At 45.8% G+C, this 24,770-nt stretch overlaps 4 protein-coding genes across 6 annotated transcripts in view; 1 reads left to right on the top strand and 3 right to left on the bottom strand.

Moving 5' to 3' along the window:
* Positions 1-438: 438 nt before the first annotated feature.
* On the bottom strand, positions 439-5,715 carry LOC137789873 (uncharacterized). 2 transcript variants are annotated; one of them, XM_068583728.1, is made up of 5 exons: positions 5,654-5,715; positions 2,653-2,791; positions 1,327-1,692; positions 1,105-1,229; positions 439-1,001 (listed from the first exon to the last, which is right to left on the bottom strand). In XM_068583728.1, the coding sequence occupies exons 2-5, from the start codon at positions 2,726-2,728 to the stop codon at positions 858-860; spliced, it is 711 nt and encodes a 236-aa protein (XP_068439829.1). In that variant the 5' UTR covers positions 2,729-2,791; positions 5,654-5,715; the 3' UTR covers positions 439-857. The 2 variants fall into 2 exon arrangements, with proteins under 2 accessions (XP_068439829.1, XP_068439828.1); XM_068583727.1 differs by lacking the exon at positions 5,654-5,715 and having other exon boundaries at positions 2,653-2,817.
* Positions 5,716-9,569: 3,854 nt separating this feature from the next.
* Positions 9,570-16,651, bottom strand: narf (nuclear prelamin A recognition factor). The gene is made up of 12 exons (XM_068583419.1): positions 16,380-16,651; positions 15,736-15,809; positions 15,566-15,631; positions 15,081-15,209; positions 14,833-14,965; positions 13,724-13,858; positions 12,669-12,787; positions 12,126-12,255; positions 11,816-11,888; positions 11,338-11,475; positions 11,061-11,218; positions 9,570-10,932 (listed from the first exon to the last, which is right to left on the bottom strand). Exons 2-12 carry the CDS (start codon positions 15,790-15,792, stop codon positions 10,691-10,693), a joined length of 1,380 nt encoding a protein of 459 aa, XP_068439520.1. The 5' UTR covers positions 15,793-15,809; positions 16,380-16,651; the 3' UTR covers positions 9,570-10,690.
* Positions 16,652-17,101: 450 nt separating this feature from the next.
* Positions 17,102-20,691, top strand: cybc1 (cytochrome b-245 chaperone 1). 2 transcript variants are annotated; one of them, XM_068583074.1, is made up of 6 exons: positions 17,102-17,242; positions 18,215-18,302; positions 18,436-18,477; positions 18,610-18,780; positions 18,873-19,017; positions 19,636-20,691. In XM_068583074.1, the coding sequence occupies exons 2-6, from the start codon at positions 18,215-18,217 to the stop codon at positions 19,808-19,810; spliced, it is 621 nt and encodes a 206-aa protein (XP_068439175.1). In that variant the 5' UTR covers positions 17,102-17,242; the 3' UTR covers positions 19,811-20,691. The 2 variants fall into 2 exon arrangements, with proteins under 2 accessions (XP_068439175.1, XP_068439174.1); XM_068583073.1 differs by having other exon boundaries at positions 17,117-18,302.
* Positions 19,237-24,770, bottom strand: part of hexd (hexosaminidase d) — a 6,157-nt gene continuing 623 nt past the window's right edge. The window contains exons 2-12 of the mRNA XM_068583070.1: positions 24,683-24,770; positions 24,482-24,597; positions 24,168-24,255; positions 23,899-24,063; positions 23,628-23,811; positions 22,918-22,989; positions 22,607-22,805; positions 22,259-22,420; positions 22,055-22,162; positions 21,037-21,126; positions 19,237-20,935 (exon numbers count right to left, since the gene is read on the bottom strand). The exon at positions 24,683-24,770 is cut by the window's right edge and continues 14 nt beyond it. Coding sequence (XP_068439171.1) covers positions 20,764-20,935; positions 21,037-21,126; positions 22,055-22,162; positions 22,259-22,420; positions 22,607-22,805; positions 22,918-22,989; positions 23,628-23,811; positions 23,899-24,063; positions 24,168-24,255; positions 24,482-24,597; positions 24,683-24,769 — 1,443 coding nt within the window. The 5' untranslated portion in view covers position 24,770 and the 3' untranslated portion in view covers positions 19,237-20,763. The remainder of the gene's footprint in view (positions 20,936-21,036; positions 21,127-22,054; positions 22,163-22,258; positions 22,421-22,606; positions 22,806-22,917; positions 22,990-23,627; positions 23,812-23,898; positions 24,064-24,167; positions 24,256-24,481; positions 24,598-24,682) is intronic.

Raw genomic sequence — 24,770 nt, 5'->3', positions numbered from 1 at the left:
AGCTGTCCGTGGAACAACGAGTATTCAGCACGGAACCTTTGTACACCGGATACTTTTTACATTTTAATAAAAAAATAATTATCGGCTCTTTTCCTCCCTGGGAACTATCATCGGCTGACAATTTGCATTGCCGAAAAACTGTATTTTCCATTTAAGTTTGTGTGCGAATAATTAAATTATTATATTATTTGACAAATCCTGGTGTTTCAGCCTACTGTTAAAAAAAAATTGTCACCCATCAAGACGAGAAGTCAGCATGGTGCAATACTAAGAAATATGTTGTGAATGCCATTTTGAGATGTATTTTCTTTTCTTCCACAAAACAGAAGCAAAAAAAATACAAAAAAATATTAGTACTTTAACATTCTTCAAAAACACTTCAACAAAATGAAACAAAATTGGAACAAGTTCAGATTTAATGTACATATCGATTAAGACAAACTGTGGGTCACATTCGTTTGAAAGTTCAAAGGAACCACGTACAACGAGCATACGGCAAAAGTCAACAGAACAACACCACATTTTAAATTCAACACACGGTACAACAAAAATGCTTTGTATCCACGAACGCCCGTTCACACGCGTCGGCACCTTTACACCGCACACCGGCCAGGATGTGGGTAGCTCAATCGCTTTTCTGCAAACAAAACACAAATTTCTACTTGAAAAGGAAGCGGCAAGCAGCAGGACGTGAGACACCTTCACGTCAGACGAGCTGCTTACTCAAATGAGATCTTAATCACCTGTAACGCAACCCCTTTGCTTCATACATCCTCCGCACAGTCGACAGTTACAAATGAGTCGTCATTTCTTATCATCATCATCATAATTATGACCATTATTATCGACTCTCGGCCTTACAGGATGCCTCTGTAATCCAAAGAGGCGACAGATGTGATTAAGTACGGATAGTGTCGGACTCTCTGCTGAAGACAGACGTGCGGCGGCCTGTTGGGGCTACGTGGTTTTGCGGCTCTGGCTGGTCTGAAGCTCTTCTTGAACTGTAGAAACATAAAAAAAAAGCACATTCATTGGAGTCTTTGCACAAATGAGATGGATCGATCGCGAGGGGGAAGCTCCATCCGCTCCCGGTCGTGTACTCACTCGTTTGTACTTCACGATCAGCACTGTGACGCAGAGGCCCACGACCATGACGAAGGCCGTCACGCTCAAGGTGATTAGGACGAGATCCAAGATGTGTTCCCTGCATTGTTCCTGGGGGTCTCTCTCTGCGAGGGAGGAAGGGGCAGGAGGAGTAGGTTCAGGGACAAAAAGGCCTTTTTTATATGAACGTATGTTTGAACTCAAGAGACCGGCGCCTCTCACCTCTGACAATTATGACGGTGCCGGTCGTGAACAGCGTCTCGCTCGACAACGTCGCCACGTTATAGAAGTTCCAGCTGCAGTAATACAGGTTCGTGTCCCCCAGCCCGAGCACAGACATCTGAAAGGTGAACCCGTGGGCCTGCCCGGTCCGCTGGTGCGGAGCGACGTGGAGGCGGCCCGCAAACTCGGAGGCCGGTGTATTCTTGGCCACCAGTCCGCCGTCCAGAACCAGGAACACAATCATACTTTTACTCGGAAAGCCCCTGTACAGGGTCAAGCCCAGCGGGTCGGAGCGCGACGTGGAGCAGGTGATCCTGGCGGAGGAGTTGACGCTCGTCAGAGAGATGGACGCGGGGTCCTGAGAAACTGTCAGGGAGAGATTGGATTGTTACTGACCGCCTCACCTGAAGACCCTATTTATGGAAGAGAAAAAAACAAGCAGGTCTTCAGGGGAAACTTTCAAGAAGTCACTTTAGATGATCAATGTATGAAAACAAAGCTATAATAGATGGTTTCCGACAGTGGAAAGGTACTAAGCCTATGTACAACTGTGCGGTATTCACTTTACTTTGTTCCATGTCATGCCCTTCTACCTCAGTTCAGAGGGGAAAGGCTGTATTGCTTAGCTGCTGGTTACTCTTCATGTTGATATGTCACATTCAAAATCCCCCAGAATGAGTTGACAACATGCAACGCATCGTTAAAGATACTTAAGGTTGGGCAGCAGTCGTGCCCGACCTTTTTTGCCACACAAAACATAGTTTCTTCTCTTTTTTTTTTACATTTCAGATGCATATGCAATTCCTCTAAGATGGTTTCCGTTTAATTAATTGTTTCAAGGCCAATGTCGACTTAATTATTCGATATTTCACAAAAACCTAAAATTAAAGAATAGTTAAAAACGTCTTTCCTGCCACACGAATCCTCTCACAGAACCTCAGATTTATGTTGTGACCCACTGGAGGAACCTTCAGACGGAGCTACTTACAATATGAGTATATATAAACTAGCAAAAACAGACTTCCCCATGACCTGGTACAAGAGTAAAACGCTTCATTTAAGTTGCAGAAATAGTACTCTTGGTACCTGAAGTACATTTTGCTGAAAATCACTTTGAATTCAGTTAGAATTATGAACAAAGGCCTTTTTTTTTTATTATTTCCTTGGTACTGAGTGCTTTCAGACGCTGTAGAAACAGAACGAGGCTGCAAACAAACAGGAAAGATGACTCATCGCACTTTTCAAGACATCTTCATCGTTTGAAATCCAGAAGAAAGCACATCCATCCTTTCTCTCTTTTACACACACACACACACACACACTCACCTGGAGAGGTGCTGAGCAGGACCCCAGCAGGCACGCAGAGTAACCCCAACACGCAGCACCACCCGTGGGCCTTCATCCTGCCAGCTGGGCTGCAGGCGGTCGACCGCTGACTCCACCCGAGACGCAGACGCCTGACTGACTGACAGAAGAAATGTGACTCTTGTCACTTAGAGTTGTGTGTGTGTGTGTGTGTGTGTGTGTGTGTGTGTGTGTGTGAAGACGTGGAAGCACTTGCAGAGCCATCTTTTTTTTCTTTCTTTCTTTTTTCTTTATTTCATCACCCACAGCTGCCATGGTTTATGTACAGAGGGTGAGTTAACCTACACATCACACACAGTATGTCAGTCACTATAAATATAATTACACGTTTATGTTCGATTCCCACTCTGCTGGTTTTTAACAGACAACAAAGTAAGCCTTTGTTTTTTGCACTTCTATAACATTGTGGCACCTGAACAGAGAGGTTCGGTTCTCCTGATTTTGAATCCTTAGGTCAAGATCCTTGAAAACGCTGGAGACAGTTCCCACAATGCAACTCACCGGCGTCTCTTATTAGACTAATGAATGCCCAATGTTTTTCAAAAGACCACGACAAAGCTTGTAATGCAAGCTTTCAATTATACAGTAGTCTCAAGCCTCGGGTGTTAGTTCCTCACAATGTAAAAGGCCAACCGATTACAAAGTACCCCACCCACACACACACACACACACACACACACACCCCTTTTAATCAGATCTTTGTATTTACATCTGCACCGAGACCTCAAAAAGAATTTAGAAAAAAAGGAATTCAGAAAAAAACCGTCACTATGATTGTTTTCAGAGACAGGAAGCTCCACAGCCAGCCGTGGCAGATATCTACATATATTATACATGTTTAAAGAAAACACACACACACACACACACGTTTCAGACTGAGGCAGTGAGCGAGTCTCTGCTCCCCTGAGCGGCGTTGTTGTCACTGGGTTTCCTTGAGTCTTCTCCTTCCTGATCGCGTTCATTATTGTTTTGTCTGCAAGTTCTGAACAGGAAGCAGAAGATGCCCAAAGCAATGATGGGGATGAAAATACACAAGAAGATAGACGACTGGAGCTTGGTGGATGGCTCCTCTACAACTGGTTCTGTATGAAACAGAGAATAATAATAATAATAATAATGATAATAATGATGAGGCACTCAAACATTAATTCCCATAATGCATTCAAGACTCTGGAAGCTACTCACCGCCACGCCGGATAAGTTGTACTTTGATAAATGAGTTGGCGCGACCAACGATTCCCATAATGCTGACGCTGTACTGATTCTCTTCCTTAACATTGGAGATGGTCAACGACACACGTGTCGTCTCATCCCCTTCGCAGGCAAATTCCCTCGGTTCACCACAGCTTATGTTTTTGAGTGGGCATTCACGCCACAGGCACTGTGACCCAACAAAGTCCCCATTTGTAGAATTTATAGAGCAGTTTAGTGTCACTGTCTCTGCAGCCGCTACTGCCACTGTTGGGTCGCAGTGCAGGAACACTTCTGGGGGGGGGAAAAGTACAATAAATGATATGATTTCTCTTTAAATAACGAAAGAAATGAACTTCGTAATGTGTTTGGAATACACAGTACATATCTTTGGTACAAGAGATATCAATACTTGTACCTGGTGAGGCCTTCCTCAGTAGAAAAACAATAATGAGCAGAATCAACCACTGGATGAACATTCTGCAAGTGTCACTGCTTTCAGAGAGAGAGAGAGAGTAATTAAAAACAAAGATATTCAGACCGGCCCTCCGTTCTGTTGCTCCTCTCCTGGGAGGCCTGAGCAGGCTCAGCATCAACGCTGCTGAGGATCGGGAACGCGGACCGGTAAGACGACCTGGACGGGTTGGTGCATGTTCTTTACCTTGTAGCTTTCTGATCAAAGTGATTAAAGGAAAACGTCCACATTTTTGTGATCGGGTAAAACAATTCTTACCCGATGCAAACTTTTACTTTTTGCATTTCTTTGTCACTGTTGGGTAACTCTTTCAATCTGTGCTGCATGAAGAATATCCACTGACGCTTTAATGGGAGACGCCGCAGCTGACTCGGGGAACATTTCCCCAGTTTAATAACACAAATCAATAAATGTGTCACTGTTAGCTGGAGAGATCTTTTTTTTTCCCCATCTGCGAGTTCTTACAAATGAAGTGGCCTCACATCTTTATAATGCTGACAACACTGTACAGCACAATGCCACACCAAACAATAAAACACACAAATACAGAACCAAAGTAGCAGTTAGAAAAACATCGAGAGAATATAGCGTATTATTCATGTATGAATACATGAATAATCATGGTTATTACATGAAGCCGTCTCTTCAGTTTCAAGTTCACGTTTGTAGTGTTCGTTTCACTTACGTTATGTCAATGATGTGTTGTAGAACAGGGTTTCTGAAATACGCATACGTTTCCAGAATAGAAATCTGAACGTTGGACGAAGCCAAAATCTGATTTATCGTTTCATTTTGTTGACATATTGATTGAAAGGGTTTTACAGAGGGATTAATGTACATCTCTTTTTTATCACTCTTATCAGAGAATACTGTCAACAGCCATGAAACTAAATACATCCTCTTGAAAAGGATGCTCTATAATTTAGACTCTGAATGATGTATAAACTGGAATTCTTCTTGTTTGCTACTCACTCATTTAATGTAAAATGACATCTTTGAAGACACTGCAGGTGAAGGGATAACGAATGTAACTAGATATCACCATAAAGCTGTAAATAAAGCTGTTGTGTTGCATTAAACAAGTTCTTTTAGTAAGCAAATAAGTATTGCTATTGCGCAACAGCGAACTAGAGACTCACACACTGGAGACTCGAGTCCTCCGTTCATAGGAGCAACAGCCGCTCTAATCCCGTTGCTGTGCTTTTACTCTTGTAAAACTGCAGATGAATCTTTTTGGAGGGATAACTCGTTCACGCCTGATAAAACCACGAGAGAGCAGAGAAGAGAGGAACTTACCTCAAAGACAGCTTCTTTCTGTGTCTTTGCCCGGTTTTCTTTCTGTGTTTTTGCCCGGTTTTTTTTTTAGCGTCTGTGCCCGGCTTCAGGATGGCTCGAGCGGACAGAGACGCTGCACGGAGCGGTAAGAAGAGAGGGGGCGGGATTGCAGTGTACGTGAATGAGAGGTGGTGCAATCCCGACCATGTGTGTGCCACACATGGTCGGGATTCATCACACCACCCTGGGCAAAGTTCTGCCAACTTTTCAACAATATGTAGACTGCCCCACAAGGAACAATAAAACTCTGGACTTGCTGTATGCCAATACTAAGGATGCATACAGCGCCACTGCCCTTCCCCCCCTTGGCAGGTCTGATCATGACCTGGTCCTGCTGACTCCTAAGTATGTTCCTCTGGTGAAGAGGCTGCCTGTGACCACCAGGACTGTGTGGAGGTGGTCTCCGGAGGCTGATGACGCCCTCCAGGACTGCTTCGAGTTAACGGACTGGGCTGTGCTATGTGGACCACATGGGGAGGACATCAACAGCATGACAGACTGTGTCACAGAATACATTAAATTCTGTGAACACACCATCATCCCATCCCGAACTGTGCGCTGCTTTCCCAATAACAAGCCCTGGATCACCAAGGACCTGAAGGCTCTTCTTAACAAGAAGAAAGCTGCTTTCAGGTCTGGAGACAGGGATGAGCTCAGGAGAGTCCAGCGCGACCTGCAGGTGAAGCTCAGGGAGGGCAAGGACTCCTACAGGAGGAAGCTGGAGGCCAAACTCCAGAATAACAACACGAGGGAGGTGTGGACTCGGATGAAGCAAATCACCGGCTTCAAAGTTGGAGGGAGACAGCCAGGAGGCTCCCTGGAGAGGGCCAACGAGCTGAACTGTTTCTTCAATAGGTTTAGTTCACAGCCCGTCTCCGTCTCCCCCATCCAACACCCCCCCCAAACACCACCCTCTATGCCCCCCCTGCTGAGCTGCACAATCACTGAGCCCTCAACATCAATGGGCTCTTCCACCCTTCCACCTCCCCTCCCCCCTCTCTCTGTGACGACTGACCAGGTGAGAAGACAGCTGAGGAAACTCAAACAGGGCAAGGCGGAAGGCCCTGATGGCATCACCCCCAGGGTCCTAAAGACCTGCGCCACCCAGCTGTCTGGTGTCCTGCAGCACCTCTTCAACCTGAGCCTGAAGCAGGAGGAAGTCCCGGTGCTGTGGAAGACGTCGTGCCTGGTCCCTGTCCCAAAGAAGTCGTTGCCATCTGGCCTCAAGGACTACCGACCAGTTGCCCTCACTTCCCACGTGATGAAGGTGCTGGAGAGACTGGTCTTGGCCCACCTCAGGCCGCAGGTGAAATCGTCGCTGGACCCTCTGCAATTTGCTTACCAGCCTCATGTGGGAGTGGATGACGCCATCATCTACCTGCTGCAACGAGCTCAGTCGCACCTGGATGGAACCGGTGTCTCTGTGAGAGTCACTTTCTTTGACTTCTCCAGTGCATTTAACACCATTCAACCATTGCTACTGAGTGAGAAGCTGCGGGGGGTGGGGGTAGACTCGTCCACCATCTCCTGGATCACTGACTACCTCACAGGTAGACCACAGTTTGTCAGAATGGGCCGTGTGCTGTCTGAAACGGTGGTCAGTGATGTTGGAGCCCCACAGGGAACTGTTCTGTCTCCCTTCCTGTTCACCCTGTACACCAATGACTTCCAGTACAACACGGGGTCATGCCATCTGCAGAAGTATTCTGATGACTCTGCAGTGGTCGGGTGTATTAAGGATGGACGGGAGGAGGAGTACAGAGCAGTGGTGAGTGACTTTGTGGAGTGGGCCGGTGAGAATCACCTGCTTCTGAACGTGAGCAAGACCAGAGAGATGGTGGTCGACTTCAGGAGGAAGACAACAGCTCCGAGACCTCTGAGCGTCCTGGGAGAGGACGTGGACATGGTGGAGGAGTACAAGTACCTGGGTGTCTCCATCGACAGCCGACTGAACTGGAAGGCCAACATCAACGCTGTCTACAAGAAGGGGATGAGTCGACTCTTTTTCCTGAGGAAGCTTCGATCCTTCAACGTGTGCAGCAAGATGCTGGAGTTGTTCTATCAGTCGGTTGTGGCCAGCGTCTTGTACTTCGCCATTGTCTGCTGGGGGAGCAGCATTGGAGCCGGTGACACCAACAGACTTAACAAGCTGGTTAAGAAAGCCGGCTCCATCATCGGCTGCAAGCAGGAGCATTTGGAACAGGTGGTGGAGAGGACACTAAAGAAACTATTGTCCATATTAGACAACTCGGACCACCCTCTCCACCAGCTCCTGCAGGGTCAGCGGAGCACTTTTTCAAAAAGACTCATCACGCTCCGCTGCCACAAGGACCGCTACAGGAAGGCATTCCTACCCTCGGCCATAAGGCTACACAATAAATCCCTCGAGTCCAGATCCGTGGACTAAGTCACACTGTACACTGTACATGTATATAGATATACTGATGTATATATGTTGTGTATGCTGCATACATATATTTTGCATTTTGCACTTTTTGCACATTGCACTCAGTTTACATTTAATTTAAATCAAACCTCTGAATACACTGAATACACTTAATACACTGAATACACTAATTTATCCTCCGAATACACTGCTGTGTTTTGCTTGTTGTGTATGTTTTGCACATGTGTATGTGTATGTGTACATGTATGTATGTATGTATGTATGTATGCATGCATATGTATGTATGTATGTGTATGTATGTATATGTGTATGCGTGTGTATGTATATATATAGATATGTATATGTGTGTGTGTACATATGTGTACATGTATGTGCGTGGGCCACGGGTGGTGTGTATGTGTAGGTATGTGTATGTGTATGTATGTATATAGGTATATGTGTATATGTATATGTTTGTATATATGTATGTGTATATGTATGTATGTGTGTATATACGCATATGTAGATATGTATGTATGTGTGTATGTATATGTGTGCGGATGTGTGTATATATATATATGTATGTATCCATTCCGCTTGCTTGCATGTATGTGTATATATATGCTTATACTTATTTCTTACTTATGTATACATCTGTTACCCGCTGTTCCTGTTATTATTTATTTTATTTTATCATCTGTGTGTTTAACTTAGTTTACGGCATTGGGATGCTGCTAGTACGACAAAGAATTTCTCCTTGGAGATTAATAAAGTACTTTTCATTTCATTTCATTTTCATTTCATTTCATTTCATTTCATTTCTCTTTCTGGCATGAGCATCAGGAAAAGATTCTGGGAGTGAGGAAACAAAACTAAAACAGGACCAGCACCATTACCTGAGGCTGCTGGCCTCCACACCTGAGGGGGATTTCCTTGAAATGAACACATGCGTGAAGAGAAAAGACAGAGGCAGGCCAGAAGGGAACATGCGATGGAGAGGTTGAGGGATGGAGTAAGACGTGTTCCAGCTTGATTTGGATGCGTCTGTAAATAACCCTCATCAAAGAAAACGTGGACAATTGAAAAGGGAATTGGCTCGGAAATCATTTCACTTTTAGACGTCTTGCTGGCACTGCAGAGACTTTCTTTATTTTCCAAGTGGCAGTTGGTTATATTGTTTGTGTTGTTCGTCATTTCACTAATGATCCAAACGCTTCCTCTCAGGTGACACATGACATAACGACATAATGACATCACACTAATTGTCAAGTTGGACATCCGTTTGGGTGACGTCTACAGACCAATCGCATGACGGCCTCTGTGATGCTACCTGATACAAGACGGATCAAAAATATGTTTTCTCGCTTAAAAAAAAAAGAAGAAGAAGCGACAAACCGAAACTGGTCCGTATCCTTATCACATCTTTGTTGGCCGCCCACCAAATTCAAACGGCAATAACAAGACGACGAGCCAGCAACTCTCCCACAACTCTCCCACAACTCTCCCACAACGCAACAAACCGAACTGAAAGGTCACGGCGCGTTCATGAGCTTTTGGTGAAACTTTGAACGACGTGTAGTCGGCGCGGACGCCGGGAAAGGAGCCGCTTTTGGCCCAACACCCCCAAAAATACTCAGAAAAGAGGAAAGCAGCGAAGTGTGTGCACGACCGCGTGAGAGAAGCTGGAGACGGCATGTTTGGCAATTTTTAATTATTAAGATTTGGATTATAAAAAGCGTGAATTGCATTTGATTTTTTGGATCAATGAATCGAGTGATTGTTTCAGCACCACGCACACCGACAACATGAAGAAAAACACATTTCTCAGGTACGCTTTGGTTACATCTGCTCAGGTTTTGAGGTATACAGACACCATGAGAATGAACGACATCGAGCACAAACAACTTTCTTCATGGATCACCAGCAGCACAAATGTAAAAAAACCTGGAAATGTTCAGTGAACAACGACGTCATCCGCACTTCGTTTCTTGGAATATTTTAGTGCTTAACGTGTCACACGTGAGCTTGAAGAACAAAAGAACAAAAAACATAATGAGACAGCAGAACGAGAATAAAGAGACGATACAAACGAAGCCGTCTCGTCCCCGTTTAAAAAAAAAAAAAAAAAGTAACAGAAAACATTTCATATTGGGCGGATTACGTCTAGAACACGCGTTCACGAGCATTCAGCGTCAGCAGGTTCGGTTCATCGAGTGCACGGCTCCTCGGCGGCGTGTTGCTCTGTGGATTGAAACGCGTAGCTTCCCTCGTTTTCCAGAGCAGCCGGCGGATCAGGTGACTTTTTTGCGAGTCTTCAGTTTTGTTCTAGTCTGCTGAGAAATGTGTGTTTTTCTTCTGGACTGGTCTCTCAAGTTTTGGCACAGGAGCTCCACCAATGTTAAGTGCAGGTGCTGCCCCCTTGTGGCACCATGGAAGACATGCGTCCATTGAGCGTCAGCGGTCCGAAGCGCGGCCTCTCGTGGTGCCGGCACGACCGCCGTGTTATTACAAGCAGAATCGGACTCAACCAGAGGCGGCGCTCGTTCAAACCGCCGTTCGGTCTCGACGGCAAAAACTCCAACCCCTCCCCGCCTCCTCCCCCCCCGACCTCCTCACCACTGCATGTGCGGTGGCTGTGTGTGGCTCCGACTTCTGTACTGGGTGTGTAGGAGCGCGCCGGCCTGCGGGGAGTCCTGGCCCTGCAGCCAGTCTTGATAGAGGGTGAGCAGGGCGGGGTTGACCTCCGGCAGACGGACCGGCAGGCTGCTGTAGGCCTCCTCCATCTGCTGGACGAGGTCTTTATCCGGCCGCCCGCCCTCGTCGACCTCTGCCTGGCCGCGGCCGCTTAAGCACCCTGCGGCGCGGGAGACAGAAAGCGGGCTTTACAACAGCAGATTAGACGCCAAAAGGGTAGGATTTCAAATCACGGTTCTCTCGTTTTAAAGCTTTTTTTTTTTTTTTTAATAGTGTGCGTGGCGTTACCTCCCGGGCAGGACAGCACCTCCACCAGCTGGTAGGGCACGCGCCCTTTCCTCATTCGGTGGACCAGAGTCTGGATGTTCCTGAAGCCGTAGACGGCGGCAAACTGCAGCAGAGTTTCCCCGTCCCGCTCAAGGGTCACTTCCTGGAAGTCCCGGTTCCTGCAAAAAAAAAAAAAAAAAGGAGGAGAGTTTTCAGACGGCTAGAAATCGCATTCGGCGTCCGGCTCGAAAAACGATGCGATACGAGTTCTCAGGACAGGCGCCTCTCTCTTTCTCACTTGAGGGTCTTGTACGTGACCTCGTGGACGTCCAGCCCGAAGAGCTCCTTGGCGGCGTTTTTGAAGACGTGTTCCAGGAAGCCCTCGGAGCCGCGGCCCTCGTGCCTCACCAGCGCCGCGTCTCCGGCCTCTCCCAGCCTGCAGGGACGACACACGGCTCACTCAGACAACCACACACTCAGCGGCACTGCCCCACTTGGAGAGCAACACGGTGCCAATCAAAGCGCCGGTACACAGCAGAAATTGGTCCTTGTGAGGATACACAAAGTAATAGTTAAGTAGCGAAAGAGCTGAAAACCAGAATCTAAAATGTTTAAAAACAAAATGGGGGTCAATAAAGTTGATACGAGGGTGATATAATGAATAACTACGCCGCTGAGAATGTCTCTGTGAGTTTATCAGACTTGCTTGCTGCTGACTTCAATACGTTACATTGTTTTCTCCCCAAAGACAACCGATAGGACGCCCGACTACTCACACGTGATCCAGTGTAACAGAGTCCAGCTCCTCCACTGAGACCTTCCTCTGCTCCATCAGGCAATAGATCTCACCTAAAACGTAGAACAAATACAAATAAAACCCCACTATTGGATGTCGCCGTGCGAGAAGCAGAAAAAACAAAATGACATGATGACGTCGATGTGTTTGCGACGATAACCCTCCACTGAGATGGAATGTAATCTTCCTGTATTTACGCCGCTGGTGGGGAAAGCTGCAGCCGACACTATCTCAGGGGTCAAAACAAAATGTTGTTTGTCTCAAGGCGTGAGAGATAAAGAGGTCTAAACCTGAGGTGAGGACACAGTCCACGTCTCGGGCCTCCAGCAGGCCGTTGTAAAACTCCTCTCTGACGGCCTCCAGCTTCTTATCAAAGCAAGGCGCCACCAGCACGTGGTAGACGCTCCCCGGACTCAGCTTCTGTTCCGAGACAAGGCAGAAGGAAAAAGCAACATAATGAGGAAGTTGTTCTTTTTGTGCGTGTGTGTGACGCATTTCGCACAACTTTATTTTGTATAGGACCACGGTGGTTAAATGTTGTTTTCACTGATCGGCGTGGAGAAGATTATCAGTAGAGTTACACCCTCGTGCTGATGCTTTGTGTTGGGCTAGACATAACATCTGGATGGGTCAGAGTTCGACTGCTATCATGGCACACGAGACTCTGGTGACGGTCCTGCTCACTCAAGTTGCTTTGAGGCGTCTGAGTCTCTGTCACAGGTTTACCAGCTCGCCGCTCTGCAATCGGCCCTGACCTTGTTTTTCAAATCCGTTAGCTCCAGCTAGCTGTTGGCGCTACCAATAATTGTCCCACAACAAACTGAACCGCTCACCTGCTGTTTAGAGAAGTAGTCTTTGACCAGGCAGCCCATGATCTGCTGAGGAGACCTGGCTGTGCAGATGTGAGGGGTGACCAGACTGCCCAGGACTCGCTCCGAATAACGGATCCACCCTGGAAACACAAACACACACACATTGTTACAGGAAACACCGACCCTCTGCACTGCAGAATACCTTTTTTTGAAAATTCATAGTAGAGAAACAAAAGAAAAGATGACAGTCAAACACAACGTACAGGCAGGAACAATCTCTGTAGTGTAGTGTGTGTAGTGTGTGTGGTGTGTGGTGTGTGTAGTGTGTGTGGTGTGTGGTGTGTGTAGTGTGTGTGGTGTGTGGTGTGTGTAGTGTGTGTGGTGTGAAACTAATATTTGATTCCATCCTGATGTGTTAATATGATGACTGGGTTACACTTAGTTAATCTACAGAACATGAATAGCAAATTATTTTTGTAAAATTGATTATGCGTCAAATCGTGAATTAAGCAAAACCAATAACAAATGTGCTGCCTCTCTTTGTTTTACATCAAGACACATGTAATATATTTATGGCTTTTGGCAAAATATTGAAAGACTTGATGTGCTTTTTATTATTTATTCATTTTTTTTAAAACATTTTTCTGACATTTAAGACTTGATTTGCACAAAAAATGTGCACAAACAAAAAGAAGAAAAGATTAATCAATAATACAAATAATGAGGTGATGAACTAGTTAATTTCCATAAATATTTCTAATTTTTCCACCTCCTTTATCTGGACCACTTGACCAGTGAACGTCTCGCAAACTGAATGAATGAAAGTGGATATAAATGCGTTCGCAGCGCTGATGAAGGGAGTGGTGAAAGAAGAGCGTTCTATCTTTCCCCACCAGCACATCGCTGTATCTCTACTTCTAATCACAAGCTCAGACCCCTCCCTCCATTCAACACCGACGTGCAAATAAACAGCCAGCAGCTTGAGGAGCGGCAGAGGAAAGAGGCTCAACGTTTGGTTGAGGCCAACATGAGGGTGGAGGTTTAGTTCAGTAAGGAGGAGAGAAGGGGACTTTTACCCGGGCAGGAGGAGGTGAACATGGGCAAGGCCTGGGAGTCGTGGTGCCTCCTGCGAAACCTCTGGATGAACTCCTTCTGGCTCTCCAAGATGCTGAAGCCTGCTGCGAGGGTGGTGTCGAACACATACTGCACTCCTGCAGGGAAAACGCAGCGAGAGATGAGTTTAGTTCACTCGACATGGACGGAAAGACTCACATTCGTGTACGCACAGCGACCTGATGCACTGCGCTCAGCGTTGGTGACGGAAAAAGAAGAAAAAAAACATGTCAACATATAAATACACAAAGATACGCCCCCAAATAAACATACAAAGACATACGTAAGATACAAAATACATGTGTGTCTACGGGGGTGTTGGAGCAGAGCAGAGGCTGTGGCACACGGAGTCAGAGGTGGTCGGAGAATGTCGAACATCTATGATAGATACCGACGAGTGGGAAGAAGAAATGACTCTTCACGGATTCAGGAAGCAAAAATTCTTCTTTTTTATTTATTTTTTTAATACAAGGTGGAAGTGTAAATAAAATAAAGCTGTCAAAACAAAACCTTTATAAATTTATGAGGCACGAAATGTAAAAGAACAAAGTAGCACATGTCGATTACTTCAAATAACTGCATACAAGAGCACTCAGGTCGCTAAACTACAAGTGTCTTTTAAAGACTTAAAAACATGGAAGATCTGCAGCTTCCTGATGTTAAACTCAGACAAAACTGAAGTTTTTTTTACTCGGCTTTGAACCCCTCAAAATCAATTATCTGATGACATTGCTTCTCTGGATGGCATCGCTCCGGCATCGAGCACCACCGTGAGGAATCTCAGAGTTATCTTCAACACTTGTCCTTTGGATCCCACGTAAAACAAATCTCAAGGACTGCCTTTTTTTTCACGTAACATTTAAAGACAACAGGCACATCGAGTCTCCTTGTTTAATTCCACCAAGACCTCTGATGTAGATTAGAAAAATCAAGCAGACAAGCTCACGCACTGCTCAACATAATGTAACTTTCACCATCAACGTCAAGTCAGTGGGTGCGACCCCGTCCATATTACACAGTACAAATATTTAGAAAGAAAATGTTTCACTTTGTGACACTTAAACTTGCTCACCTAAACTCTTGAGGAAGCCACAGAGCTTGTGTGCGGCCTCGGTGACGTCCAGACCAAACTTGACGGCAAAGAAAGGCAGCGACTGCGGACACACCGACGCCACTAGCACCTTGTGTTTCGACACGTCGCACTTCTGACGGGGGAACACAGGAACAACGGGGGACCAACGTAAAGGTATTGCTCAAAAGTGCAACAGGGGGAGACGGCTCCCTGACCTTCCATTAGAGTTTCAAGAGGCCGCGTTGTACCTTGTTGAGGGCCAGCACCCGCTCCACCTGCTCCAGGCTCTGCTGAGAGATCTTCAGGCTCTCCTCCTCCGACAGACAGCCGTCACAGGACAGACAGGCACTCAGCAGCAACTGGGATCCTTCGTGCACCTTGGGAAGAAATAAGAGGAGCTTTTGAAAAGAGACACATTTGACATGCACTTCAGTAATTTAGTTGTGGACTTCCACGAAAGAGTCCACGACTCACAAGAGAGATACTTCTGAAAAAACAAAAGGACAGTCAGCAACAGAGGGTGAGATACATCCTCCTCCCCAAACAGAAGTGTTAAAATAACCCAGGGATATTTGTCAGACTTTAGAAAGCTCCGAAATGACACAACCGGCTTTGGCGGTTTTAGCAGTAGTTCACGTGATTTCGGATCTGCGAAAATGGGACGAGTCGTCCTTTAGGAAAACAAAATCAATCGGGAATAACTGTTCAAATTGATTAGTAATCAAGTCTTTACCTGCCCGTTGACTTCCTCTCGCTCCGGGTGCGAGTGGGCGCCATCGTCGCTCTGTTTCTTGTTGCACTGCGCGAGTGTGTGGAGGGAGACCAAGAAACATCATCATGAGTAACAGCTCAACAGTATTTCAAAATGTAAAAAAAGCAGCGATACTGATCCAGAACATTCACCTGTTTGGTGCAGTTCTCACACTTCTCCTTGCGCTTTGGTATGTTGACCCCTGACATTGTCCCCGGCAGGTTATCTGTAAATTGACAGACGGACAGCAGTGTTGATCATGTCCTCGCAGCTTGAGGAAGCACTGGCATCATGACTGTGTCTGCAGCTCGCTCCCCTCCTCTACACTGTACGCCATCCCATCACAGGCAGCCCTCATATCACTGAGGCAGCTATTTAATGATGGAGGGAACTAGCATATCCTGTAATTAAAATGTTTAATGGCTCGCGTTAATTACATACACACACAGTTTTGCCAAACAAAAACAGTCACAAAAGCCATGACATCATCCTGTGAAATCTCCCACAATATGTCACACTGAGTGCAACGTAAAAATGTCAACTCCTGAACATGTTATTACAGACCCTAACAGCTAAACACACACACACAAAGTCGATAATTTCTTGCGCAATGTGTACCGTGAACGCAACTCACGTCAAATTTGATTCGAGCCAACTTTAAACAGCAGCTACTGCGTTGCAGGCCTTTTATTTTCTTCTGTCTCTTTTGTAGATAATCATTAAATCTGTGTGCTGGGAGACCAGCGTGACAGCCCCGAGCTGACACTAAAAGGTTGCATTTTAAATGATAACTCACCGGTTTTTTTTATTACGTTGCTCTTGCGGACAAAGACGTCGGCGGCGCGGGGGGAAGCACCGCAGAGGACGGTCAGGAGAGCAGCCAATGGCCGAAGAAGACAGCGCCGGACCGCAGGTGATAGTCGGCGCCTTTTGGTTTCAAGTCAAGCCGCCTGTGGTCGGTGTCCCCGCCGCTGCTCGCTCAAACCCGTGCGGCTATTTCATAACACAGGTGTTCAAACGGGCAGTTCTAGTATTCAAGCCACTCAGGTCTGTGTACGTCCGACTCCATTGTGCACCCCCGGTGAATCCACTGCGCATGCGCACACGGCTGAGCGGTCTGCTACGGAAGCCTTTGGGGTTTTTGCCAAAGTGGCTGACTGGCTGGGGCATTTACAAAGAGGAGTTTTTGAATTAATAATTGTAGACAATTAACGTTGGAAAATTATTATTTTCGTTATGTCGAGCGTTAAAAGCCGTACAATCGGTCGGCAAGCGTCTCCGCGTGCATGGAGAGACCGTGGATTTTAAATGTCCGGAAAGTTGTGCCAAGGCATAAAGTACAAAACGTTTTTTTTTTTTTTAAAACGATGTAATTGGGTTGTAGGTAATCGAAAGTATTGCGTTGCAAACGGACTACACAACTAAATCCTTTACATTATAAAAAAAACAAAACAGTTACATCTTTTATTTTGAAGGCGGGGAAACCCCGATCCCGTCCAATCAGCGCAGACGGATCCAGGAAGGAAGTGTCAACCGTGCAGTTGCTGCAATAATATGAAAATAACTTCCTTATAATTCAGTCCATGTGTTTCCTCGTACAAGTGCTCTTTTGCTAAACCTACGAGGCGCACATTTGCGGAAAGGAAGAAGAGTTTTAAGGTAAGCGGTAAGAAAATGTCGCAAAGTTGATTTCTTTGTACAGTTCTGGTCAGATAGTTGTGTGGGGACTGTAGTTACTTCCCCATCACATCCAAGCTATCATCTTTCATGTCTTACTCGGTTTAAAGATTGAATTAAAGGGTCAGCTCACCTAAATTAAAAAAAAAACAAAAAAAACATTTAATATATTTGTCTTTCTGTCTGACATGAAGCCATGCAGGTAGTTTGGGTTTTTATGTGCTGAGCTATGGAGATCTCCTCCTCTGAGACTTCTGCCCCCAACCACAAAGCCATGGAGGGGGATGGACCTCCATTTCAGCTGCTCCAAGGGACAAAGGGAAACAAAACAGCTATGTGTCTTTCCAGTGACAATGTGCTTGTAATAACAAGTACATACCAACTCTGGATATTCCTCTGAATATATTGTATAAGGATACAAGTTGTCAGCAACATATCTAGATTATCCAAAGGGTCATTGTTTCTAGTTACACAGTGGCTGGATCAACCTGCTTCCATTCTTTATTGATTGTATACAGTTTTTCCTCGGGCAGAACACTACTCCCAGTTGAAATTGAATCAAACTAGTTTAGAAGTACGCAACACACCAGCTCAAAACATTGAGGCTCTGTACGACTCACTAGCGGTGAGACAGAACCCACATGAAGGCAGTAAACACACAAAACACACACACAAAATCCATCTTATCTACTAAAATGAATGCATTTAGACTTTTACGACATTGTGAAAATAAACCCACCCAATCCAATGTCTAGAAGTTCCTCGTTGATGCATATAATCCTGTGCTTGTGCTCTTATATGACATTTCAAAAGGGTGCAGTGAAAAAAAGCCAATTGGAATAGCACAAATATCAACCTGGAGTAAACTTTTGTAATAATAATAACCCTGACCCTTATCAGGTCGGGGTTATTATTTTCATGCGAAATAGGCTTAATATTCCTGCCTCTGTTCAGATGGGATACATGACAGTAGAGGAGCACAGCTCCACCATGCTGCACCTGAAGAGATCTCCGGGCATTCGTTCCTGGTCTCTTCTTGTTGGTAAGTGTGCGTGCGTGTGTTTGTGTGTGTGTGCAAATGTTCAGACTGTGTACACAATCAAATACCAAACAAACATCTCCTCTGTCCGCTCTGTGCATTGTCTCTAATAATCCGCCTCTTGTTTTAATTACAGGTGTAGCATCTGTTGGGTTGGCCGCTGCGTACTACAGCTCAGGTACACAAACTAAATTTACCCTCTTCGGTTCATCAATTTGCTCCACGTCGATCTGCATAATAACCTCCCGCACTTGCTTGCAGCAAACTCACACCGCTTTCCGTTCCTTTTTATATTCCTGTGATCCCACAGACAGCATCCCGTGGAAGCTTTTCTACGTGGCAGGCTGCCTGTTTGTAGCCATGCAGAACATGGAGGAATGGGAGGAGGCTGTGTTTGACAAAACCAAGAACCTGATTGAGCTCAAGACGTTTAGCCTGTACGCTTTAGTCCTCACGTTGTGGAAGAAGGGCCAAGAGAAAGGTCAGTAACACCCCGGAGCGAAAGAAACGAGAGTGAAGAAAATAAGATCCCCCCGCCGCACACACAACCTTTTTTCTCTTTCTCTTTCTCAGTTGTGTTGGATCTGACACAGCTGTGTGACATCTGCATCCAGGAAGAGAAGGTTCGGTATTTGGGGAAGGGCTACCTGCTGATGCTGCGGCTGGCTGCCGGCTTCTCCTACCCCCTGACTCAGAGTGCCACACTGGGGGGACGCAAGTAAGTGTCTGCAGCCGACATTAAAGTCAGATATCCTGCGTCCATCACCACAGGCCTGAATGTTTTCGGCCGTAGCCATGCGATGCATTTGCATTTTGCCAGATACTCATCTGTGGAAGCTTTTGTTGCTATTGCGTACTCCAACACTCGATCATGCGTTTGATTTCTCGCTGTGGGACGACACAGTGACTGCTCGCTTTATTAAAACATCACTTTATTAAAACATGACGGGATTAAGCCTTAAAGACCGTGGTGTGGTAAACTGATACAGAAAGTGCTCTCCTGTTGCATTTATTTTGCTTTTCCCAGTGTCTAGGAAAACTATTCTTAAAGGATATACAATTATTGTTAATATATATCGTTAATAAAGGGTCAACCTACCCTCCTAACTCAGCTGCATGGAGCATTTCAGCCTCTTCAAGCTCATATATTTCATTTTAATACACACAACAAACCTTCCACTATAAAAAAAATTGTATTGTTGACAGTAATCTCACTGCAATCAATGTATTTTTATCGTCTGATTGGTAAGTTATTATTACTAAAGCCAAATAAGTAATAGAGGAAAGTAGAACATATTGCACACGATGTCGCAGAATATTCCTGTTCTCTGTCCAGTGACGTGGAGGCGGTGGCTGCGTTGCTGAAGCGCTTTCTGGGCCTGGAGGAGATGCAGCAGCGCAAGCAGCAGGAGGAAGAGGCAGAGTATGCAGAAGAAGAGGAGGATGAGGAGCAGGAGGAAGATTCTTTGGACAACAGCAGCAATTCAGATGGTGAAGCAGACAAACTCTGATCTGTCTGTGACCTGCAACCCTGCTGCGACTTTGGGTGGAGTGATTTAGGGGCATTACAGCTTTGCTACGGCATTACAGAGCAGGCAGTTTAAGCGACACCCTCCCGACACGTTACACTGAGCATGAAACACCAAGCGTATAGCCTCATGTCCTTCCACGGGAGACTGTAGTAACATGTCTTTATTTTCATATGACCTGGGATGGAAATATCAAGTTAAATGTCTCGTCATGCAAATGTTTTTGAAAACAGCCCCAGAAAATATGGAAAAAGAGATTTTTGTCTTTCATTGTACTTTTAGATGCAGCTCTCCAAAAGTGAATATCATGTCTTTGCTCTTTTGCTCTAATTACTATTTAGAAATCTCCAGATTACAGTTTTGCCGAGCCTTCCTGATGAACTCTAATATGTGTTTATGTGTAAGTCAATGGAAAGTGTGTTTCCCACCGTCTCCTGGACCTCCCAGTTGATAATCACCTTTTGGTTTCATGTGTATTCATTCCCGCTCCGCCATCCGGATGAACGCGTGTGCAGCAAACTGTAATCGGGCAAGACTGATTCTCGTGGCTCAACGGAGAGTTTATTACATGGGAAACGCTTCAGCCTGTTGTTGTCACTGTCTTTTAATGTTCATGTGCTTTTTGTGAACCAAAGACTGAATCTCAGGCAAACACTTCGGTGCTTTGGACAAACCTTTTGGGATCATGTATGGAAAAGACAATGGAGGCATTTTTTTGGGGGGGTTGCTTTATTGTCTGTTTTACTTTGATACATTTGGAGGAATTATATAAAGTTATTTTAATTGTAAACTCAAAGTTTCCTTTTGAGATTATTTCCTTTTTTTGCTACAATTGGTGCAATTAGTGCAATTTTACACGCAAAGGCCACATTAACTCTGTTCATTCAAGTGCTTGTTGCAAAAAAATAAATGTTGTGGTTTGATGGCAACATATTCTACGGCACCATCTCATTGACACAGGCGTCAATGTCCTCCGTTATCTTCTGCAAAGGCGCCATTACGGGGCTGACGTGTTCCTCGATCCACTCCTGGGCTGTTGACTCTGGGTAAAGACGCACCATCTCCTCTCTCACTGCCGCCACCTTCTCTTGTAACGTCGTCAAATACCTGAGGAGACGTGATCACATGGGGTTTCAGTTAAACACTAAACAGAGATCTTAAGTCCTTCCAGGACGCAGTGTGGCTGCAGCAGATCGGGTTATTCTCACGTTGATGCTTGGCTGTGAATCTGCATGGCGATGAGAGGGCTTACTATCTTCCTCTGTTGGTGGTAGCGGCTGAACCAACCTCTGACGTACCTACAGTAGCACGGGCATACAGTTATTCAGCAGGGGTTAGAAGGAACAGTTGGACATTTTGAAACCTATTCTTATATCGTATTATTTTATTGCTAAACGTTAGATGAGAAGATTGATACCGCTCATGTCTGTATGCTAAATATGACGCTACCATCAGCAGCCAGATAGCTTAGCTTAGCTCAAAGAGTGGAAAAAGTAGGAAACGACCAGCTTGTTTCTGTCTACAGTTTACATAAAAGGTGCTAAAATTCGAATTCAGAGCATATTTATGATTGAGGGATTGAGCCCCATGCGGTCCCAAAAGCTTGAACAGAGCTAACAGAGTTCACCTGAGGGGAGGACGGGCACTGCGCTTCTGAAATGATGCCGCAGGTCGGAACGGCGTTATCAGCAGAAACTGCAGTAAGAGTGCAGCGATTAGCTCGCCACTGGCACGCACACGCGCACTGGGACTAGCCGGGGACTGTGTAGAAGTCTATGGGGACATGGCCGTACTTATTTGATTTTTTTTTACCTCAGTAAACATTGTGAACATGAGTTTATGGTCCAAATTTGCTAGTTTCAAGTCTTCTTCAATATATAATGATGTTCATTAAGTTATGTTCACATTTAGCGTAAAATAGACAATAAAGCAGGGTATGCGTTCGGGCGTGGCTACCGTGAGCTTGACAGGTTCCTTATACTCCTTGTTTTTACCGTAGTACTTAAAAGCACTACACATCATGTATTACTTGGGGTTTTCAGTTAATAAATGGGAATTGTAACGGTCGTACTTTGCTTCATTCTCTCGCGTCACTTATGAATATAAAAACAACAACATGGGGAATGAAACATGAGAGTGGTCTCGATCGTCTGATGAATCAAAGTCAAACTATCATTTTAAGATCAAATTGGAATTAGGATCTTGTGCTAACTGCCCATAACTCACATGTTGTTATCAAAGAATCGGATGTCCTCGGAGTTCAGCAGTGAATTGAGCTCCACAGTTAACTCAGCCAGCCTCCTTCCTGGAAACAGCGACTCGTCCGCGGTCGTCCTGAAGGACACGTGGAACAAACTCCTATTAGCCTCGAGATACACGCTGCAGCGACGGCGTGGCGTAAGCTCACGATGAAACCATGTCGGTCCTCACCTCCCAATGGCCTCTACCTCCGCTGAGGAGATGCCCAGCCTCTCGGCTACTTTGACCTGAGCCTCGGCGCTGAACCCACCGTGGCCGAGCGTCTGGAGACAGGCCGCGAGCGACGGAAGGGCCACGTGCATCAGCTCGCACAGCACCGACAGGTGGTCATACCTGACGGGGGATAATGGCTCATGTCAAACGCTCCGTGTTAAAAAAAAAAGCAAATCCTTCAGACCCCTAAGTTAAAAAGGCGGCGCCACAAAAGGGCGGCTCGACTATAGAGACGCTTTGCATCCACACAGATCTACAAAGGGAGTCTGGAAGAAACTGGAAATAAATGATCCCTCTGCTACTTGCCTTTGCCAGCCTGTGATGGCGATGCCCTGCAGGTTGACAGCGGCAGATAGCGCAGCAGCCACCTTCAGCCACTGCACATGATTATCCACATGCCTCTGCGTGCAGGGCACACAGGTGTCGGCACTGGTGGAGCCCTTAAAGGAGCTGGCCGCCCACAGGTCGGACATACCGGCAGCGCAGTACTTCTCCAGCAGAGACACTGGACAACACAGAGTACACGTCACTACTTGCAAGGCTCTGGCATGTCACAGAGTATTTGTCGCTGTGCGAGAGCCTGATGTTTGTAATGTCCACAGCATACGGTTCCCTACCAGTTGTGTCCACGTCCAGATTAGGGGTGTAGTCCCACAACATGGGCTGGACCAATCCCACAAGGCCACTAGCTGTCAAATGGATAATTCAATGAAAACAGTAAAGACACATTAGAGTGCATGGACACCAAAACCAGCTGTTGTTCTCATTATGACATCTGAAGGCCACCAGGACTCTTTGTTTTACATTTTCATATTATTTCTGGATATTGGATTATTACGATTTGTCTAAAGTACAAACATGTACTTAACGGATCAGCAGTGAGGCTCAGTGAAGAAAACATTTCCAAGGAAGAGAGATTATATTACTCAATATTAGGTAGCATGTATATGTAGCATTCCACTATAACTCATTTAGGAGCAACTTTTTCTTTGATCAAAACCATAATTTGACAACTAATAACTAAGTGTCGGATAAATGTTGGAGTAAAAAGTTTAAATTTGATTTGAGGTGAGTTGAACTACAAAGCAGCGTTGAATGGAAATACTTAAAGTGCCTCTAAGTAAAAGTATCAAGCTAAATTCCACCACTGTACACATTACACACAGTGTAATGCAGAGCTGAGGGTGCTAACCTGAGGGTGCTAACCATCATCATCACCTTCATCTTTCAAAAAGGTCACGCTTTCTAGAAGGTGTCCTCGATTATAATGATCAATAACATGTATTTCAGATATCAGTGCTCACGCGGTTTAGTAGGGAACTAGTACCGTTTAGCGTGTCCTGGCTCATGCCTCTCATCATATCGTCCCACATTATGATGGTTATGTGTGGCCACGCCTCCTTGATGGCCTGGGCCACCTTGGTCACATGATTTAGGAAAAGCTGCTCCACCGTGCGTCCGGGCGAGGCCAACCACAGCTTGGACTCCTCCCCCTCACCAAGCATGTACACCTCGAGGAATAAAAAAGCAAAAAAAGATGAAATGATGAACCCTGACGCATTGACTGGCCGTCGCCTGACAAAGAGACCAAGCCGTACCTCGTCTGCTCCGATGTGCAGAGTATTCAAGCCTGGATGCAGCTCCACCACCTGCCTCAGCATCTCCATCACCAGCCTCACGCCTTCCTCTCGGTGGGGATTCAGGGTGCCCACGCAGGGCGCCGTCTCTCTCAGGCTCCACAGGGGCCGATGCTTCAGCACGAACTGGGACGGCCACCCGGTGAACGACAAACAGGGATTCTGAATCAAGCATTCAAAGCCAATACAAACATAATAAAATAAAGTTCCAAACAGGATGTTCACCTCACCTCCATGTGGCCAAACGTCTGCACAAGTGGGACGACCTCCATGCCCTTTGATTTGGCAAATTCCTGAATCGACAGTACCTCCTCTCGGCTGAGAACAGAGCAGGCGGTAAACAGACATTAAACTTCCTGAACCAAAGCATTTTGTGTGTGTGTTTTTTTAATGGCCAGCCAACACTGCACATGAAGTTTGATCTCTTTATCCCACACAGGAATGATTACAGTTTTATGACAGGATCTCACAGCAGATAAACAAGCACATATCCACCCAGCCTATAAATCAGCAGGAATAAAAACAGGTCTGTGCCAAACTGCACCTGTAAGCAGGCTGAGCTTTGGCCTGCAGCAGCTTGAGCTCTCCATCATAAGGAAACATGTCCTCATACTCCACCAGCAGGCCATCGACGCCCAGCTGAGAGAACAGCTCGATCAGCTGAAACACACATAGAGTGGACGTGAAAACCTTTTAATAGTTACACAATCAAATCAGACCACAGAGGAAGCTGCTGTGCGCTTACCTTGAGCAGGTATGCTACCCTCGGGGGGGCACCTTTCAAATCCAGGTGAACCAGTTTCTTTCCTTTGGGCCATGGTGGTCCCTCCATT

This window comes from Clinocottus analis, unplaced genomic scaffold, assembly GCF_023055335.1.
Source record: "Clinocottus analis isolate CAN_PGR_092001 unplaced genomic scaffold, fCliAna1.0.p SCAF_19, whole genome shotgun sequence".
NCBI lineage: Eukaryota > Metazoa > Chordata > Actinopteri > Perciformes > Cottidae > Clinocottus > Clinocottus analis.
Note: the sequence above shows the minus strand (reverse complement) of the source record. Positions and strands in the feature narration are given on the sequence as shown.

Bases quoted from the DNA above. Each gene is read 5' to 3' on its own strand.
- narf (XM_068583419.1), bottom strand. From the start codon at position 15,792: ATGTCAGGGGTCAACATACCAAAGCGCAAGGAGAAGTGTGAGAACTGC. The intron at 11,889-12,125 runs GTTTAGACCTCT...TCTACGTTTTAG, and splicing joins GGACTGTGTCCTCACCTCAG to GTGAGATCTATTGCCTGATG. The intron at 11,219-11,337 runs GTGAGAAAGAGA...TTTTTTTTGCAG, and splicing joins GTCACGTACAAGACCCTCAA to GAACCGGGACTTCCAGGAAG.
- LOC137789873 (XM_068583728.1), bottom strand. From the start codon at position 2,728: ATGAAGGCCCACGGGTGGTGCTGCGTGTTGGGGTTACTCTGCGTGCCT. The intron at 1,230-1,326 runs GTGAGAGGCGCC...CCTCCCTCGCAG, and splicing joins CACCGTCATAATTGTCAGAG to AGAGAGACCCCCAGGAACAA. The intron at 1,002-1,104 runs GTGAGTACACGA...ATGTTTCTACAG, and splicing joins TGATCGTGAAGTACAAACGA to TTCAAGAAGAGCTTCAGACC.
- cybc1 (XM_068583073.1), top strand. From the start codon at position 18,179: ATGCGAAATAGGCTTAATATTCCTGCCTCTGTTCAGATGGGATACATG. The intron at 18,478-18,609 runs GTACACAAACTA...GTGATCCCACAG, and splicing joins CGCTGCGTACTACAGCTCAG to ACAGCATCCCGTGGAAGCTT. The intron at 19,018-19,635 runs GTAAGTGTCTGC...TTCTCTGTCCAG, and splicing joins GCCACACTGGGGGGACGCAA to TGACGTGGAGGCGGTGGCTG.